The following is a 16,492-nucleotide window of genomic DNA, read 5'->3' as shown; positions in this document are numbered from 1 at the left end:
GCACATGGCCAAGAAAAGGGCAACAAAAAGAAAGACTTTTCTGTTGTTCTCCTATAGAAAATTAAGTTAAAACATAAGCCGCAGAGTAAGTCCGGCCTATAAATAATTGTTAACTATTTGCTTAAGTATGGAACTATTCTGTTTTATTTTTTGTTGTTCAGATAGGCGGGGACTTTAAGAACACCGTCTGGCTGAATGGTATCCATAAGGAAGTGGATTGGGGTAAGCATGAGACGAATATAGTATAAGTGACTTGGCAAGTGGAATGTGATCATCGATCATTGTTGGGCTAACAATACAAAAAAATTTGAAAAACGCACAACACTTCTGCATCTGATATACATAAATATATAGTTTACACGTAGATCTTTAAACATTATCTTCGTAATTCCTACCTGCAAACATTTGCACATTTGTTTTATTGAATTCTTTATAGAAATTTCGTGTAGAATAAATTAAAATCCAAAATATTTATCTCGTGTAAACCCTTTTATACATACATATCTATTCGCTTGCTTGCTTGTTTTCTTTTGTTTTGTTTAAGATTAGTTTCTTTTAATATTGCATTATTTCAATTAACATATTAAATTTGTTAGCCGATTTCGTTATTTGTTTAGTCTATTTTTTTGTTTGCTATCATCATTTGTTTTACTTTATAAATAAACTTAAAGTTATAATTGTGTGTATGTGTGTGAGTTTTAAAGGATCCGTTGCATTCTTTTCCGATCTCATGTCATCCTAAACATACACCTACAAAACACCCGTTGCCAGCGTGTGTTAAAAAATGCAGCTCATCTATATCATCACCATAATTTTTTTTTCGTCATCGTGGAGGTTGTAGCGGAGGTTAAGAAGAAGTGGGGGAATACCTGAAGAAAAGAGTTTCATCCTACTTCTAGCACGCGCAACCACCTTCAGGATCCTTGCTCTCATTGGGAGAGTCCTTAAGAACAACTTCTTGCATATCCTCAGAGGGTTTATTCTCAGTGGAATCCATGCCTGGCAACGCTGCTGCCACACGTCTAAATAACTGTTTCACATTGTACCCGGCCTTGGCACTCGTCTCAATAAACATCACATTAAGTTCTTTCGCCTTGCGTTCGCCCTCTTCGGTGGAAACCTGCCGCTTGTCAGAGAGATCCGTTTTGTTGCCTACCAACATAATAATGACATCACTGCCGCGCTCTGTTCGCACATCATCGATCCACTTAGATGTCTGATGGAATGAGTTCGTATTGGTTATGTCGTACACTACTACAGCCACCGTGGAGTCTCTAATATATGAAGGAATGAGCGAACGGAACCTTTCCTGTCCCGCCGTGTCCCACAACTGTAAGCGAACTGTGCGATCCTCCAAATACATCGTTTTGGAGAGAAAATCAATACCGATAGTCGCCTGATAGGTGTTGTCGAAGCTGTCATACATGAAGCGTGTAATTAGCGACGTTTTGCCCACACTCTGTTCCCCCAAAAAGACCAATTTGAATTTCCTTAGCGGATTGCCAAAATCGCCGGATGACATGATGCTGGAGTTGGAGTCGTGTGCTGCTTTCTCGTTGGAACGGACCTGCACTCTTTTTTGTACGTGTCGACTTTTTCTTAATTGCGGGTTTGCTGACCTCTCTTCGCTCTCTCGCTCGCTCACTTGGGCTTACTCCCCTGTTCTCACCCTCTCTTTGTTGATACTTCCTTTGCTCTGGGGCTGGGTCTTTTGCGGTTTTTTATTCCACTCCGTTTATTTGTATTTCTGGGTTTCAACAAGCTGCATTCAATTGTTTGCGAAAATATGCTTAGCGCTGTGTTCTTATTTAAACAAACACATATATTATACGGTTTTGTGGCAAAACTCTACTCGTATTGTTTCTTGTGAGTCAGAAGTAGAGATGTGCATTATTTTGTTCCAGCACTACCCAGAAATCGCCCAATCGGCAAGGTATCGTTATTATTGGTTATCGATTATTATCTTGACTCGATAGTAAAGAGTAACTTGGGTGGCTCCAAACGCTGACCCGTTCCGACATTTGAAGCATTGTTGCTACTGGCCAGATCTATGATGCCCATTTTCCTGCGGTTTTGCCCGTAAATTAACAGATCAACATATGCTTTTTCGTAGAGTTTCCTGGAATTTGGGATCCCCCCAAATGAGCAGTTTGAGCTCATCCAAACACACCCTTATAAAGAATGGACAAATAAGATCGGGAACCTAATTAGCGGGAAATTGTGTCAGATATCAAGACGTATTTTATGGAAATACGTGATATAAAAAGCTCCTTGATAGCCCCTATAGTATTGAATCTAAGATTGATTTTATTTAAATTAGTTAAACCAAAGTCTTTTCTTTTTATTTCGGTACTCTAATAAAAAAAGTGTATCAACTGTTTTGTTATGAATAAGTCAAGCCATGTTTCTATACCTTCCTTCAATACAATGGTCGATCTTAATTTCGGTTTCTTTGGAAAAAATAGTAAATAGTAAGTTGGAAGTAAAATTGTTAAATAGTTTTATTGTATACAGCTTGGTATCTCCACAATTTAAATTTTAAAGAACTACTTAGCGACTCAAAAGCGACTAGTTTTAGCGTTGCTGTTGATCTTAAGCTTCATTTTCCAGTTTGGGCTGAAGCGTTGGATAATGGCGCCAATACAACCTTGGGCAACGAATTCGATGCGAATATATGGGGATGACCATTGTGGTGCTGTTAGTTATGGGCAGAGCTGTGTTAAAGAGTAACTTGAGATCCGTTCCGCCATTGGCTGTGGCTTCTCTTTTAGATTGCAAAAGATTTGCTAATATAGTGTGCAACCAACTCGATTGTAAAGGGTTCTTCAAAAATCTTACATTGACGCAATATTATTGTTTTTTTTTTTTTTTTGTTTTCAAATAGAAGTCAAGATGTGCAAAATATTCCCCTTTAGCAGCAGCAGCAGTATAATTAATCTACAAATTAAAATAAACGCTTATCTGGAAAACATGAGGCGTCAATTGGAATTTCTTATCAGTCGAGCAAAATAATTTCGTATCACGATTTAATTTAAACAGCCCTCGATAAAAGAATATGTAAACAGTTCCTCGAAAACTATGACACTCGACGGGCAAACAATGACACGCCAACACTGCATCCTAGTCGCGTGTTGTTTCATATTGGCTCTTTGTCAGGCATCGGCAGCAATTATAAGAGCCAATTCCGTTGCCGATCCAGATCCTTTACCAAATGGACGAGTTGTTGGCGGCGTCGCGGCAACGACCAATAGTGCTCCATACGCCGTTTCGATGCAATATGGAGGAACCCATTATTGCGCCGCAAGCATTCTCAATTATAACTGGCTGGTAACGGCCGCACATTGTCTGACAAACAGTGCCCAAGTATTAGGATCTACACTGGTGGCAGGCTCTCTTGCAGTGGCGGGAACTGCTAGCACTACTCAAAAGCGGAGCATTACCTATTTTGTAGTCAATGATCTTTACACTGGGGGATCAGTTCCTTATGATATTGGCCTCTTATATACCCCTACAGCTTTTGTTTGGTCTGCAGCAGTGGCTCCTGTCACCTTACCCCAATCCGGCGTAGTTCCTTCTGGAACGGCGAATTTATATGGATGGGGCAGCACCAGTACAACAAATACAGCTTCGTATCCCAGCACTCTACAAGTGGCTGCCAATATACCCATTATCACATTGAGTTCATGTGAGAGTGCTCTTGGCGCTAAAGGCAGCGATGTCCATTCCACAAACTTGTGTACAGGACCTCTGACAGGCGGCGTTAGCATTTGTACCTCCGATTCTGGTGGACCTTTGGTCCAAAACAACGTACTCATTGGCATTGTTTCATGGGGTAAATTGCCATGTGGCCAGGCCAATTCGCCATCGGTCTATGTGCAAGTGTCTTCGTTTATATCATGGATTTCGGCCAATCAAGTGGTATCCAAATAAATGAATTCCAATAAATTACTATTCAAGTTTATTAAAAGACCATAATTATATTTATAAAGTACTTAAACTACAACCGTCAGACAAGAATAGGTACATATATCAGGCTGTCCATTTAAGACATCGTGTATCCTGATGTGTTTGCAAGCAACGTACACGACAGTACCGTGTTCCACAAGCTGTGCACGAATAATTGGAGAAGTTTCCACAAACGGCGCAGAAGTGGCGTAGTGGCTTCTTGGGAGCTGGAGCAGCGGCACTCTCATAGTTCGGTTTTTGTTTCTCCTCCTCAAGTAATTGTTGGAAGTTTTTACGATATTTGGCACGAAAATATTCAGCTCCTTTACGCTTGCCTTTTTTCTCCTTGCAATTCTTTATACTTTCTTGAAACTTGGGCAGCTTTTTTGACATAACCAAGTCAGCATGTGGATCATCATGGAAATTGTCCTGTTCAAGAGCCTCAAGAGCTTTACGTGCACGTCTCTGACGTGCAGCGGAATCTAAAACACGTTTCTTTTCAGCGTCTTTGATGCGATTTGATTCCCGACCCGTCATCGTGGTTGTGTAAATAATAGTGGTCTTAACAGATTTATATGCTATTCTTGTTGTGTTTGGGGGTATAATGTTAATTAATATTTCTAGGCGTTTTTTTCGTGTAACGGAAAACTAATTCGATCCATTAATTCGTCCACACGAACTTGCAGCACTTCCACAATGTCTGTAGAAATAAATAGATGATTCTCGTCTAAATCTTGAATTATAAATTTGCGTCCCAGACTCAGTTTTTCATCTAAGTGCAGCAGAAATTGTTTCATAGCCGGGTCACTAGAGTTGGCAATAACATGATATCAGTTAACCAACCGGAAAGTAACAGAAAGGACTCACCATTTTACAAGGACTCCTTTCATTACATTTACCATTTTTCCTCCTTTGTCATTCACAGGAAAAAAGTGAATTTTACTGCAAAAACGTAAATAATGAATGGCAAACTGTCATTCACTGCAAAAACGTAAACAATGAATGGCAAAGCATTCAAGACAATGCCTGGTTGACGCTAACCAACACTATCATTCTTTCACACATAATCCATAGAGATGGGAGAAAATTGGCTATTCCTATAAAACGCTTCAATTCAAAGCGAAACGCAGCCAACTTCACGAAGAAACAAAAAAACAAAACAAAAACAAAATCTGCCATAATTAAATGAAGGCTATGGAATGAACGAATAGAAACGTAAATCTTTGAGTCTCCGTTGGCTTCGTCAATTCCGAATATGAATCGCCGTCTTAATGTAACTTCGAATTTAAATTGGACTTACTGAACTGATTGTGGATTCCGGCAGAAATGTCCTCGAAACGATACTCTGCGATGAAGAATTTTGCACGGGCCAAGAAACCTAAATTAGACATTAGTGTGAGTCGTGGTCGTCCTGTGAGTCCGAAAAGGGAAACTAACATTGGGAACAGCACGTATGTACTGTTGGTAACAAATCTTTGTCATATCCCAAATATTATATGCACATAATTAATACATTATTCTCAGGCAAGCTTCTGCGGATTTACGAAAAAATGATATTGACGTTGATTTTTGGGATGATGATGACGACGACGTTATCCTTATGGCTACACAACTGGCTGAGGCGGCCGAAGCCGTGCGCAAGACGGATGAGAACACCATGACATTTACTCAATTTTCTCCAAAAGGAGGCACAAGCACACAGGGTCCATCTCCTCCTCCTCCTGTGATCGAGAAGAATTGTCTGCTAGTAAACAGTGAAGACTTTGAGTTCGAAGCGCCAATATTAACATTTATAGCCCCCTCCGATGCGAATGATCCTGGCCCTAGCAACTACAGCCAGAAAACTACCGAAGCTCGCCGGCAACTGGCTCAGGAGCGTCAAATCAAATTTTTAATGGAACGCCTTGATTTAATTAAAAAGGATAATATAAAGTTGAAAAAAGAACTAAGTGACAGCAACGATGTTACTAAGGTTAAAAGCGGTGAGGTGAGCGCAATCGAAGTTGGAATAAAATAGTTGAATTGTCTTAATTTATTTCCTTTTAGGTCAGCCTGTTACGCGATGAATTAAGGCATGTGCGTCAGCAGCTGCGAGCCACTAAAATGGAGAAACTAGCTTTGGCCGATCAAAAGGCGGTGGTAGAAGCCAAGCATATCTCAGTTAATGAGGCAGTATTAAAACTTAAATATGCAGAAGTCAGAAGTGTAAAGCTAAATCAGGCTAAAGCCGCAAATGATATAAAAAACTACTACAAGCAAGAAGGGCGGAGCTTGCCGCGACATTTTCTAAGTATGCCAAAATTGGAGATTCAAGCAAAAGCCGCAAGCGAGCTATCATTGGCGTCAAATACTTACCCCAACATTTACAAACAGGATCCCATTCGAAACATAGAAATCAAAAAGAGTTTAGGAAGCAGGGTTGGAGCATTGTTTAAAGCTGACTTCGATCAGCTTTTAATCAATTATGCACAGTTGGAGAAGAAACAATTGACAAAGGAATACCAACATTTGGGAATTCTTAATTCGGTTTGCAAAGTTTTTTCAGAATTTTGGTCATATGCACACAATTTGGAATCTTTACCCAACAGGCAGGTCTATCCGTATGTTTTCTACCCTTTATTAGGCGGGAATCAACGATCTCTACATGATCTATACCAACCGCTACCCCTTTATCGTGGAGAACGTTTTGTTTTTCTGCGTCGTTATTTGGCACTCCTATCTCTAATGTGTAGTCACAACAGAGCTATAGCAGAAGCATTGCTACACCTTAAGCATGGTCAAGTGAGTTTACTCCAAATAGTCAGCGATTCCATAAAAATTTTGGGGTTCTCTCAAGATCTTCCAGAGCATTTTGGTCTACTGGAGGGATTTGGTGCGTTTTTAACTAGTTTGCTAAGAAATGCATTTGGCGCATCGTCTCCAGATGTGTTAAATCCTTTGTTTGACCTATTAAAACAGTTGGTATTTACCCGACCCAGTCCATGGGTATTCGGTCAGTTAAGTTCATGCATGCTGGCCTGTTCTCAAAAGGCTGCCTGGCCCAATCTAATGTCTCAGATGTGTGTCAATAGTCCAAAAACTTGCTTCATCTCTGATCGCGTACGATCAATTTATCGTTTTGGAACGGACTCGTGCCTTGTGCAGGTCTATGCTGGTTTAATTGAGTTATGCTTTTTCAATGCATTGCCTTTGGAACCAAGCCACTTCCAGTTGTTGTTGTCTACATGCAGAAATCATGTGGACTTTGTTTACCAGTGCTTTCAAAATCCGCCTGACTTTATACTCAAAATGCTGCCATCTCTGGGTGATGCAGAAGATGATGATGAAATGGCTGAGAGGACGGAGATTGTTGGAGGCTCTGCAATCGCAAGTTCGGTCATAAGCGTGGCTGCCTCCGATTATAATTCGAGTTTGGAAAAGGCTGAGAAAAGTGCTGCACCAGCAGAAGAATGTAGTTGTGAGTGCTATGTTAAACTGTGTTTAAGCGTGGTCACACTCGTCTTCCAACTTATGCATCAATGGATTTTGAAAGGTTGCAAAACGGGTGAGTCCTTTATGAATTCCAACATTCAAAAACGATTGATGTACTTTTTTTCCCATTAATTGCAAATGCAGACACTGAAGAGGTTGGAAAAATTTCACAAACTGCAGTGCACTTGTTGAAGTTGATTTTCCGGGAAAACTATCTCACCTGTCTGTTTAGGGACTCAGAAGAAACCACAAAGCACTATTTGAGTTTAATATGTAACTGGTGGACAGAGCACGCGAAATGTTTGGGATTTCTGCGCATTCATGGTAAGTACACAAATCTGGTTTTCATAAATTTTGTTTCAATCTCATAGACATATAATATTTTGCGTAATTTTCCAGTTCGCTTCCTAAGGCAGCTGGAATATTCACATTTTATGTCAAAGCCAATGATTTTAGAAGCCAATGAGAAGAATCCTGAATTAGATTTAACAGAATGGAATCGAACCGCAAACACTTCAGAGGACGTTAATTTAAATGAAATTGATTTTTATAACTACATGATTGGGATTGATGATTTCTTCAGTGAAATTGAGCGAATGGAGGAATACCATTTTGAATAGATTTATATGTGTTTTGGAGCTGTGAAAGCGAAAGCCCTACAAAATTCATGGAAAATTAATACATTTTTTATCATTGTATTTTCTTTATTTGGTTTAAAGTAAATTATAAGAGGCATTCGTTTAAAAGTGCAAAAATACTTCACAAAAATGGTAAAAGGAAATTGGTTTTGCAGCTTATGCGTCTTTACATTGATATAAATACTGTGGTTATTTTATTAAAGATATATATGTATATATAAATAAATATGGTGTAGGTGTAGATGTAATATGTATTTCATGTAAACGATAGGTGTCCTCAAGTGACTGTTTACGTAGATTTCCAAATAATCTATTGAAAACTTTATACGAGTACATATTTTATACCAAGTCGATGTAAATGCTATATTTGATAGAAGACTTAACGGTAAAGTTACTTAAAATAATCCGCAACGCTAGACATGAAATGCAAATAGAAAGAACGTAATATAAATGGTCAACACGGTCGTCATCCAAAAATTACCATTTCAATGGAGTGCTTTTATTGTTATATGCGTTCGCTCTATAGAAAATATTTATGTATATTATTAAGGATGATCATCATTCTCGATAAATGTCACAACTCAAATTTACCTTACGACGCCTTGGTTTTGGGCTGCTGTCAGTGTGATTAAAGGTGTTAGGCGTTCTATAAATCGTTCATTATTTCGCTCAAGTTCTCGTTGATAGTCCTTTTGATCGGAGAGTATCAAATTACGATTTTTTTTCAAAGCATCAGCACAACGTTTTGAAAATTCTCGGAAACACAAACGTAGTTTATTTTGGTGCTTTGTGGGTATAGTAATACCGTCAGAAAGGTTTGAAAGAAATACAGTGGCCATTTCCATGGGTCCTTGATTGACAGTGGTGCCAATACAGCCTTGTAAAACCATTTGCAAGATTTTGGGATCAGCTGGTTCCTGACTTGTAGCGGCAGCCAATTCTATAGTTTTCTTTTGAATATCCTAAAAAAAAGATGATATTTCAAAACGATCACACACATATAGAAGATGAAACGTACTTCAATAGCGACTTCAATGGGTTCCAGAACAATCTGCTGCCGACTAATCACCATTATGCGCGTCTTAACATATGGAAAATGATTGGCTGTGGTTAAAATTGTCTTTCGCTTGCATTGTTCTGGTAGTTCACCATGAGCTTTCCCAGTCTTAGTGAAGGGTGTCGCAAATATGAAACGTTCTGGAAGTATGAATATGCGAATTTTAGAATTAGTTTTTAAGTAAATTTAATTACTTGGGATAAAGTCTTACGGATATTAAAATTACGCTCAAAATATGTCTCTCGATTTCTCATTTCATAGGTTTCAAAATAAGGCTCAACATAAGTAATTTGAATATATGCCTTTTCTGGGTCCAACGAATTAACATCAACGGTATTTGAGTCTTTTATAATGTGCACACAGTCAGACCCGAATCGTTCCGTATAAAAATTCTAATAAATAAAGACGTGTAATTAAATAGAGAAGAATTTTTGTAGATTGCGTTACGAAAGTTTGTCAAACCTGAAGACGACTGAATATCTCTGGCAACTTGGTTAATGTGGGCTCTTTATATATGAATTCCTGTTGATCCAGATCTCCAAACTTAGCTCCATAGAAGCCTACCCGGAAATATGTGCCAAATACACGTTTACCCTATATGAACATAAGAAGCAATTATTATTTTACTTATAATTAACACTTATTATTTTGATGTTTGCCCAATTTCATTTTGCTTATCCCCCTACCTGCAATTGTGCTATTCGATTAAATGCTTCCTGTAGTTTTCCGTGCACTTTACTCAACTTTTGAAATTCTCTGTTAGCCTCACAGATGGGAATCAAGATTTTGTAAACTTCGTTCATTGCTTCATACATGCCAGCTACTTGAAAAGAGTTGGACGCTTCCTCCAGCAAAACTTTTAAGCCTGTCTCCGTAAAATGGTTTCCCAGGCATATGCCATCTTCGCCCGGACTTAGAACATCGTCGGAAACGGCGGACTCCATAAGACTGTTTGGAGATATCTTTTGAAAAGTGACGGCACCAATGGGTAAATAAGTCTGCGATTCTAGCATACTAAGATATTCAGACACCAATGCAGCCGCGTGAACATAACACATAGCTGCCTCAGTATGGTTGGCGCGTTCTCTGTGTTTCTTAGCCATATTTTCCAACCAGGTTAGCCGCAAATCGGGATTATTCTGATAACCTTTGGCTATCCGATGCATCAAATCCAACAACATTTCCGGGTCCTCTTGGTATTCCTTCATCTTAACCGTGTCAGAAAGTATCATGTGCAGATTAAACAGTAAATCTTGCACCTGTTCGGGGAAGGTTGTATCCTGAAGCTCGGCATCCTGTAGTTCAGCGTACACCAACACGGTTTTCAAGGCGCGACGCAACGATTGCTCACTAAAAGACGAACTAGTGCCTACCAAAGAACTTAATGACATAGTAACCTATAAAATAGGTAAAAACATTATTCAAATTTTAACACTTGAGTTCAAAATAATGAGAAATATAATTACCTGCATTTTCACTCGAGCAAAATTCTGTATATACAACAAAAAAAGATGATAAGCATTTTATTAAAATTATGTTTGGAATATGAGTATAAAAAACACGAACCACTTGCACTTGCAAAGTTTTCAGCTTTTCAAGATATGTTGTTAAAGCAAGCTGTGGATTTTATACTTACATTGCCAATCTCGAAATTCTGTCGCATCAAAAGATATAGTGATGCAGCTGCCTGAGACCGTATTCCGGGTAAAAGTGAGCCACAATGCTTAAGTAGGATCAAGCATAGATCCGCACAAATGTCTGTTTCCTCATCGAAAAGGAGATTCGGGAATTTGAAGATCAAGGCCCGCTGAGATGCAAATAAATTTTGTAGTGCCAAAGTAGACTGGTTGCGAGAGAGGGCATGCAGTAAGACCTTAAGAACGGTGCCAAGTAAATTATGATGTAGATTGGTCGCAACATGAATAATGGTCTCCAGAGTATCAAGAATCACAAGTGCAATCTCAGTAGCCAACGATCCTTCAATGAAGTGGCTCAATTCAAGTTCCAGATCAGTGCTCTTTGCTCCATTCCCGCTGAATGCATATTGTGAGCGATATTGGGGCATATAATCCTTGCGCCAACGCAATTTCTCAGTTGAGTTGCGATCCTTACGTCGATTGATCAGATCGTACCGTGCGGAATTTGTTCCTCGAATGCACTCTTCAAGTTTTTCCTTAACATCCGAAGGCGGAGCAGTTTTCCGAAAACTCTGTGTATTAGTTCTCTTTAGAGTAGGCAGGCGCTTTTGTTGATGGCCTTTGTACTCGAAAGTTCTAAGACAGACATTGAGTACCTGTAACATTTGGTGAACGCGATGTGGACTCAGACCCAACAACCAACGGTACATAATGGAACGTTCTAAATTTTTTAGCACCCATAGGAAACAAGCCAGTAAATGCCGTGAATTCTCAATGCTAAGCGGCGATTTATTCTTCACCTGCTCGGAAAGGTAGTTGTACTGCTGACTACCGGAAATGGCATATGCAACCTCTGGACTTATTGTTGCAGTAGTAATTGACTGATGCGGTCCTTGGTAGTCTTCAAGATGACCTATCTGTTGAAGGCGATCATGCGTTTGATCGTGATCATTCTGATGTAGTTGGGGAATGTTGTCCATTACAATTCCCATTAGAGGGATATACAACGAAGCCACTCTGGCTCGAGCATCCTTATCATATCGGGCGTCTAGGTCATGCGAAGTCATCAAGTTGCGTATGCAGCGAATAGCCTTTCCGTGAATTGGTGGATTTGGAACCTCCATTACGGTGGCCAAGTCGCTTAGCACAAGACCCACAAGGAAATGTTGTTGGCGAAATTCCTGGCTAAGCTCAGCGTACAAGGGACGCTCAATAGATCCAGAGCCTGACCCAAATGAAGCTTGACTATTACTTGATGTAGTACTCGGCGTGGGACTGCATGGAGCTGAGTGGGAATTAGAAATGGTCATGTATGACGTCGCAAATGGCAAATTCAGGGCTACAAAATGCTCATGACTGCCCACAATACGTAGAAAATCAATTTTGTAGTTCATTAAATCTGGAATTGAAGCGTTTTTCGAGATGAGTACTTTTGTATAGGTTTTAATTAGACCAAAAACAAATCCTCGATCCATAATGCTTAATATATCGAAAATGAAAAATCCAAGACTGGCGTTTAGAGATTGGGCTAGCTTTGGCTCATTGCTTGTACTGTGATATCCAACAACCTTAGTTGTTACGAGATGAACCAATGTGGAGAGATCATCATTAAATTGGTGGGGAAAACGCTGTTTTCTGGGAGTATTAGAGCTCAATGTATTGGTGTTGTGTAAATGTTCAATCATAGATTTAACCATCAGTTCAAATAGGAACCACGAATTAGTCATAGCAAGATCTGCGGCCTTTCCGCTGGCCACAACCCAATGTAGGGCTAATTCCTCATGTAGAATCCGCACCTGCCGCTGATTACTAGGTGCTAAGTTAGCGACCGTCATCTGCGGGTGAGGTATTTTACTTTGAAACTGTACATACGTGGACAACAGGCTCTGGCGCCCGTACTGGTCAACAACCGAATGTTCATCATCCTGCTGCAATATGGCCAAATGTTGTGAAACTAGGCCCAGAACTTCAAACACTGTAGCACCGACTTGAATCTGACCACAATTAAGTTTGTGAGTGGTAACTAGCAGCTCAATGAGTTTGTCCAGCACTAAAGGTAAATGTTTCACCAATGATTCCCGATCTGTGTGCTCAATATCAAGAAGGCATTTTTTTAATTCGCCTTCCAGATTGGTTTCGCCAATATGGGATGGTATGTTACGCGAGGCTAAGTATTCGCAAATTAAAAAAAACCGGTCAAGATGAGAATCCAATGTGTGGATAGCCGTCATGGCATCCACCTGTAGAGTGAAAACGGCTCGATGATTGTCCAACCACTTAATGCCGGGTAAGTGAACGTTTGGAGGAATAAAAGAATAGTTTTCAGGTGGCGCCTCCACCATGACAGGCAAATTGAATTCGCCCACTCGCAATTTTCCATCCTCGAGTAGTGGGAGCCACGTATAGCCAACTGGAGTTTCTACAGCCGCCGGTTGTTGCATTTCGTGATGCTGCGGCTTTTTTTGACAGGAGACATGATAAATGGTAAAGAACAAATGGTGATTCTGCTTAATCGCCGCCGGAAGAGCGATTTTAATCTCATCGTAAAAAGAAGGACACTTGTTGTGATAGTTGACAGCAGTAAAGGCTTCAGTGGAATACTCGGGACACGAGGATTTACCAAAAATAGCACTAACAGCATCACTCTGATCCTCGCCAGCCATTAATTGTACACGCACTGCAATGTTTCGAGCCGACCCGGCCCGTGCTGAGAAATTCAGTTCCTTTGGCGAGACAAACAGGAGATTGCGGTACGAGTAGTGCGGATTATAAATTGGCACTGTAGGAAACTCTAATATCTCTTTAACGGGACGTACAACTTCGCAGCTGGTATTTGTTTGTGGTTCAATCTTTGCCAACTCTGGGGAAAGAGAATTTTTCACCAATTCCTCGCAGGGAGATATTTCCAATTTAATTGATCCTGGTATGCATTTGTATTTTTTCATCAAGGAAGAGCTTGGTCGCTTCAATTCAGGCAAAATCTTATACAAATCTTCATCTTTCATTTTGTCGGCTTCCTGCTTAAAGAAGCTCGAAATGGTCAATGTGATTGGTCGAAATGTCTCAACGACATTTCCAAAATCGTCCGGAGACCAAGAACGACGGCGTTTGGTGTCTTTGTTGCGTTCCAGTGAACCGCGCCTGGTTAATGTTAATGTTCCTCCCATGTCGTTGGCCTTTTTGCGCAATTGATCAAAACTACTGGTCGATGATTTGCGATCCAGGCTGTTGGAACTCGCTGTTGGCGCTGTGCCCAGGCCGGCTTGCTGTCCCGCGTCCTGTGGGCCCATTTCTTTGCCCTCAAAATTTTCTCCGTTAAAAACATTCGTTAAGTAGACACCCGTCCATGCAAACGGCATACGATACTTGCCCAATCTCTCACAATAGTCTGCCGCGTTGCATTTTACTTTTTCTCTGTACTTCTCTTTGTCATCCTTGAGATACGGTTCAACCGAGTTGTTGATGTCGCCTTGTAGCACCTTTTCCAGGCGTATTACTAAGAACAGATCATTGCTTGGTTGTGAAATCTCAAAGATTGCTGCATGACTCTGTGTGCTAACATCCGGAGTGCCAACATGTCCCGCCAACATTCGGCGCAGACTCTCCGAATTCATATCAAAGTAAAAGTTCTCTGAAACTTTTTGTCTTTCTCGAGCATCGTAGATGGCCATAGAGGCGAAAATAGGTTCCACTTCGAGCTCTAGGCGCAACTGAAGACATTTTACCTGGATGCGATGACCCATATGTTCCATGGGAATTTCGGCGGGCAGGCGTCTTTCAATAACATCGCTTTCTGAACCGGTCTCTGTATACGGATAAAGCGAAAACAAAGTATCCTGACGATTTTCTTGCCTGCGTGTCTCATTTGTTTGATCGATCTGCTCCGGTGGGACATTGTCCAGCAAATTGGGTATCAATGGATCATTTACCGAGCGCCTCAAATCAAAGCTGGCCCAAGACCCACGTGGTGTAGGTGTTAAGGTGTCCGTACAACAGGAACTAAGGCCACTTACGGAAGCCAAGCTGGCCATCGATTGACGAGAACTGGATGTGCAGCTTTCCCCTATGGTCAGGGTTTCATCAAATGAGGCTGCCAAATCCTTGTCGATTTCAAATTCCTGCTGGTAGGAAGAAGGGCTAATGGTACCGCGATCAATACGTTCGCGGGTGCAGCACGAGCTAGAGTAGTGTCGCTGGGCATATTCAACAATTTTCCATGGACGCGTATAGCAACTTAAACACTCTTGAACATGCTGTGGTAAATCGTTTCTGTAAATAGATGAAATGTTGTAAGATAACTGAATCCACATGTTGCACTTGTCTCTGTATCTTTACATGTTCTCCTTGGGCACTATGTGATCCACAGTACGAATTTTTCTCGGTATTGTTTTCACAGTCACATCACCGGGGGGAAAATCTAGAATATTCTTCAAAGGATCGCGATGTATTAAGTTCATGTGTTGGCCCAGAAAGTCCTCATAATCGATAGGATCTGTAAGAGAAATCTAATTGGTTGCGGAAAGATGAGTTACATTCATTTTATTGGGCATCTATGTGATGCATATTTATATTTACATACCGTGGATAAACACATCAAGGATCCCGGCTCAATTGCCTTAGTTTGCATGTGGCAATTTACGACATTTTTGCGTATATCAGCTGCGGGCTGTCTAATATTATGAAATTGCAATCGCATATATACAAATTAGTCAAAAGTTCTAAATTAAAATATATTTACATATGTACATACATATTGTGTACCACGCATTAAAAACAAAAAACCGTCTGTGAGAGGGTGTAGCTGGCACTTTTGCAGACAAATGGTATGGGCACAAAAATAATGCATTTTGGATTTTACTTACTTGGAAACTCTTTGGGCAAAAGAGCGTTGTGTAGACATTTTCTAATGCCAGGTTAAGATTTTCAATTTAATTCATAAAATCAGATTAACAATCAGCACCAAAAACAACAGAAATCTTGCCCTGTTTTTCTTTCCTAATTGTTTTTTCTTTATTGTTTCCCCCTATTTTCTGCTGTTCTAAGTTTGTTGTCGTTCTCTGTACTTCTGGTCACACTGTCCACTGCACAGTGGTCGGATTCAATAAATTACGGGCAACACTTTGTAACTTTTGAACCAACCCAGATATCAATATCAAATTAAACATATATTAATATACATATATAATTCGTTAAAAGCGGTATAAAATAAAAAATGGGTGTAGTGAAAAAGCAGCAAATGACCACACTAAATGCTTTAAACATTTTTAAAATTTAATTATATATCATAAAAAAATATAATATTGGTTTATTTAATTTAGTTAGATATCTTACTCTGTTACCTAATTTTCGTGCAATTTTGCTGGGTTAAATATGTCGAATATTTTTTTAATAAAAATATTGGTTTATTTATTGATTTAGAGTAAAGTATTGGGAAAAAAATGAGTCAAATTTTCCCCAGCATAATTGCTATTTGCACGGCTTGCACAAAAATTAGGTACAACATTTAACAATTAGGTACAGTCTGATTGTCTGCACTGAAACATATTCGACGATAAAATTGCCTTTGTCACCCCTTTTTTCTCTTTTACATTTCTTTTCAAATTTAGAGCTAAGAAGAAAAATTTATAAATCAATTCATACTTGAAACATTTAAACACTTTTGGCAATCGGAAAAACACGAATTATGATTTACGCCAGACACATTTCGAGATCCGACCACTGTGCACTGAAGGATAGTTGATTTA

The 16,492-nt window shown here is 39.8% G+C and overlaps 6 protein-coding genes across 9 annotated transcripts; 2 read left to right on the top strand and 4 right to left on the bottom strand.

Annotated features, from left to right (window-relative positions):
• Window positions 1-121: 121 nt before the first annotated feature.
• On the bottom strand, window positions 122-1,895 carry LOC6646622 (ras-related protein Rab6). Its single transcript, XM_002069196.4, has one exon. It carries the CDS (start codon window positions 1,520-1,522, stop codon window positions 896-898), a length of 627 nt encoding a protein of 208 aa, XP_002069232.1. The 5' UTR covers window positions 1,523-1,895; the 3' UTR covers window positions 122-895.
• Window positions 1,896-3,070: 1,175 nt separating this feature from the next.
• Window positions 3,071-3,975, top strand: LOC6646623 (trypsin delta). Its single transcript, XM_002069197.4, has one exon. It carries the CDS (start codon window positions 3,079-3,081, stop codon window positions 3,928-3,930), a length of 852 nt encoding a protein of 283 aa, XP_002069233.2. The 5' UTR covers window positions 3,071-3,078; the 3' UTR covers window positions 3,931-3,975.
• LOC6646624 (zinc finger HIT domain-containing protein 1) lies at window positions 3,942-4,486 on the bottom strand. Its single transcript, XM_002069198.4, has one exon. It carries the CDS (start codon window positions 4,480-4,482, stop codon window positions 4,030-4,032), a length of 453 nt encoding a protein of 150 aa, XP_002069234.1. The 5' UTR covers window positions 4,483-4,486; the 3' UTR covers window positions 3,942-4,029.
• A 79-nt stretch (window positions 4,487-4,565) lies between these two features.
• Window positions 4,566-4,925, bottom strand: LOC26529970 (general transcription factor IIH subunit 5). The gene is made up of 2 exons (XM_015177566.3): window positions 4,813-4,925; window positions 4,566-4,752 (listed from the first exon to the last, which is right to left on the bottom strand). Exons 1-2 carry the CDS (start codon window positions 4,845-4,847, stop codon window positions 4,566-4,568), a joined length of 222 nt encoding a protein of 73 aa, XP_015033052.1. The 5' UTR covers window positions 4,848-4,925.
• A 105-nt stretch (window positions 4,926-5,030) lies between these two features.
• On the top strand, window positions 5,031-8,173 carry LOC6646625 (ATR-interacting protein mus304). 3 transcript variants are annotated; one of them, XM_023178157.2, is made up of 5 exons: window positions 5,031-5,405; window positions 5,470-5,932; window positions 5,992-7,489; window positions 7,561-7,740; window positions 7,816-8,173. In XM_023178157.2, exons 1-5 carry the CDS (start codon window positions 5,272-5,274, stop codon window positions 8,034-8,036), a joined length of 2,496 nt encoding a protein of 831 aa, XP_023033925.2. In that variant the 5' UTR covers window positions 5,031-5,271; the 3' UTR covers window positions 8,037-8,173. The 3 variants fall into 3 exon arrangements, with proteins under 3 accessions (XP_023033925.2, XP_002069235.2, XP_023033926.2); XM_002069199.4 differs by having other exon boundaries at window positions 5,032-5,396; XM_023178158.2 differs by having other exon boundaries at window positions 5,384-5,409.
• Window positions 8,174-8,197: 24 nt separating this feature from the next.
• Window positions 8,198-15,764, bottom strand: LOC6646571 (dedicator of cytokinesis protein 6). Of its 2 annotated transcripts, XM_023178156.2 has the most exons (12): window positions 15,611-15,764; window positions 15,328-15,418; window positions 15,084-15,253; window positions 10,748-15,017; window positions 10,578-10,601; window positions 9,798-10,508; window positions 9,574-9,705; window positions 9,323-9,503; window positions 9,073-9,251; window positions 8,646-9,016; window positions 8,536-8,574; window positions 8,198-8,467 (listed from the first exon to the last, which is right to left on the bottom strand). In XM_023178156.2, exons 1-12 carry the CDS (start codon window positions 15,646-15,648, stop codon window positions 8,446-8,448), a joined length of 6,228 nt encoding a protein of 2,075 aa, XP_023033924.1. In that variant the 5' UTR covers window positions 15,649-15,764; the 3' UTR covers window positions 8,198-8,445. The 2 variants fall into 2 exon arrangements, with proteins under 2 accessions (XP_023033924.1, XP_002069236.1); XM_002069200.3 differs by having other exon boundaries at window positions 8,198-8,574.
• Window positions 15,765-16,492: the final 728 nt, after the last annotated feature.

The sequence above is a fragment of the Drosophila willistoni genome (assembly GCF_018902025.1).
Source record: "Drosophila willistoni isolate 14030-0811.24 chromosome 2R unlocalized genomic scaffold, UCI_dwil_1.1 Seg167, whole genome shotgun sequence".
Lineage (NCBI taxonomy): Eukaryota > Metazoa > Arthropoda > Insecta > Diptera > Drosophilidae > Drosophila > Drosophila willistoni.
Note: the sequence above shows the minus strand (reverse complement) of the source record. Positions and strands in the feature narration are given on the sequence as shown.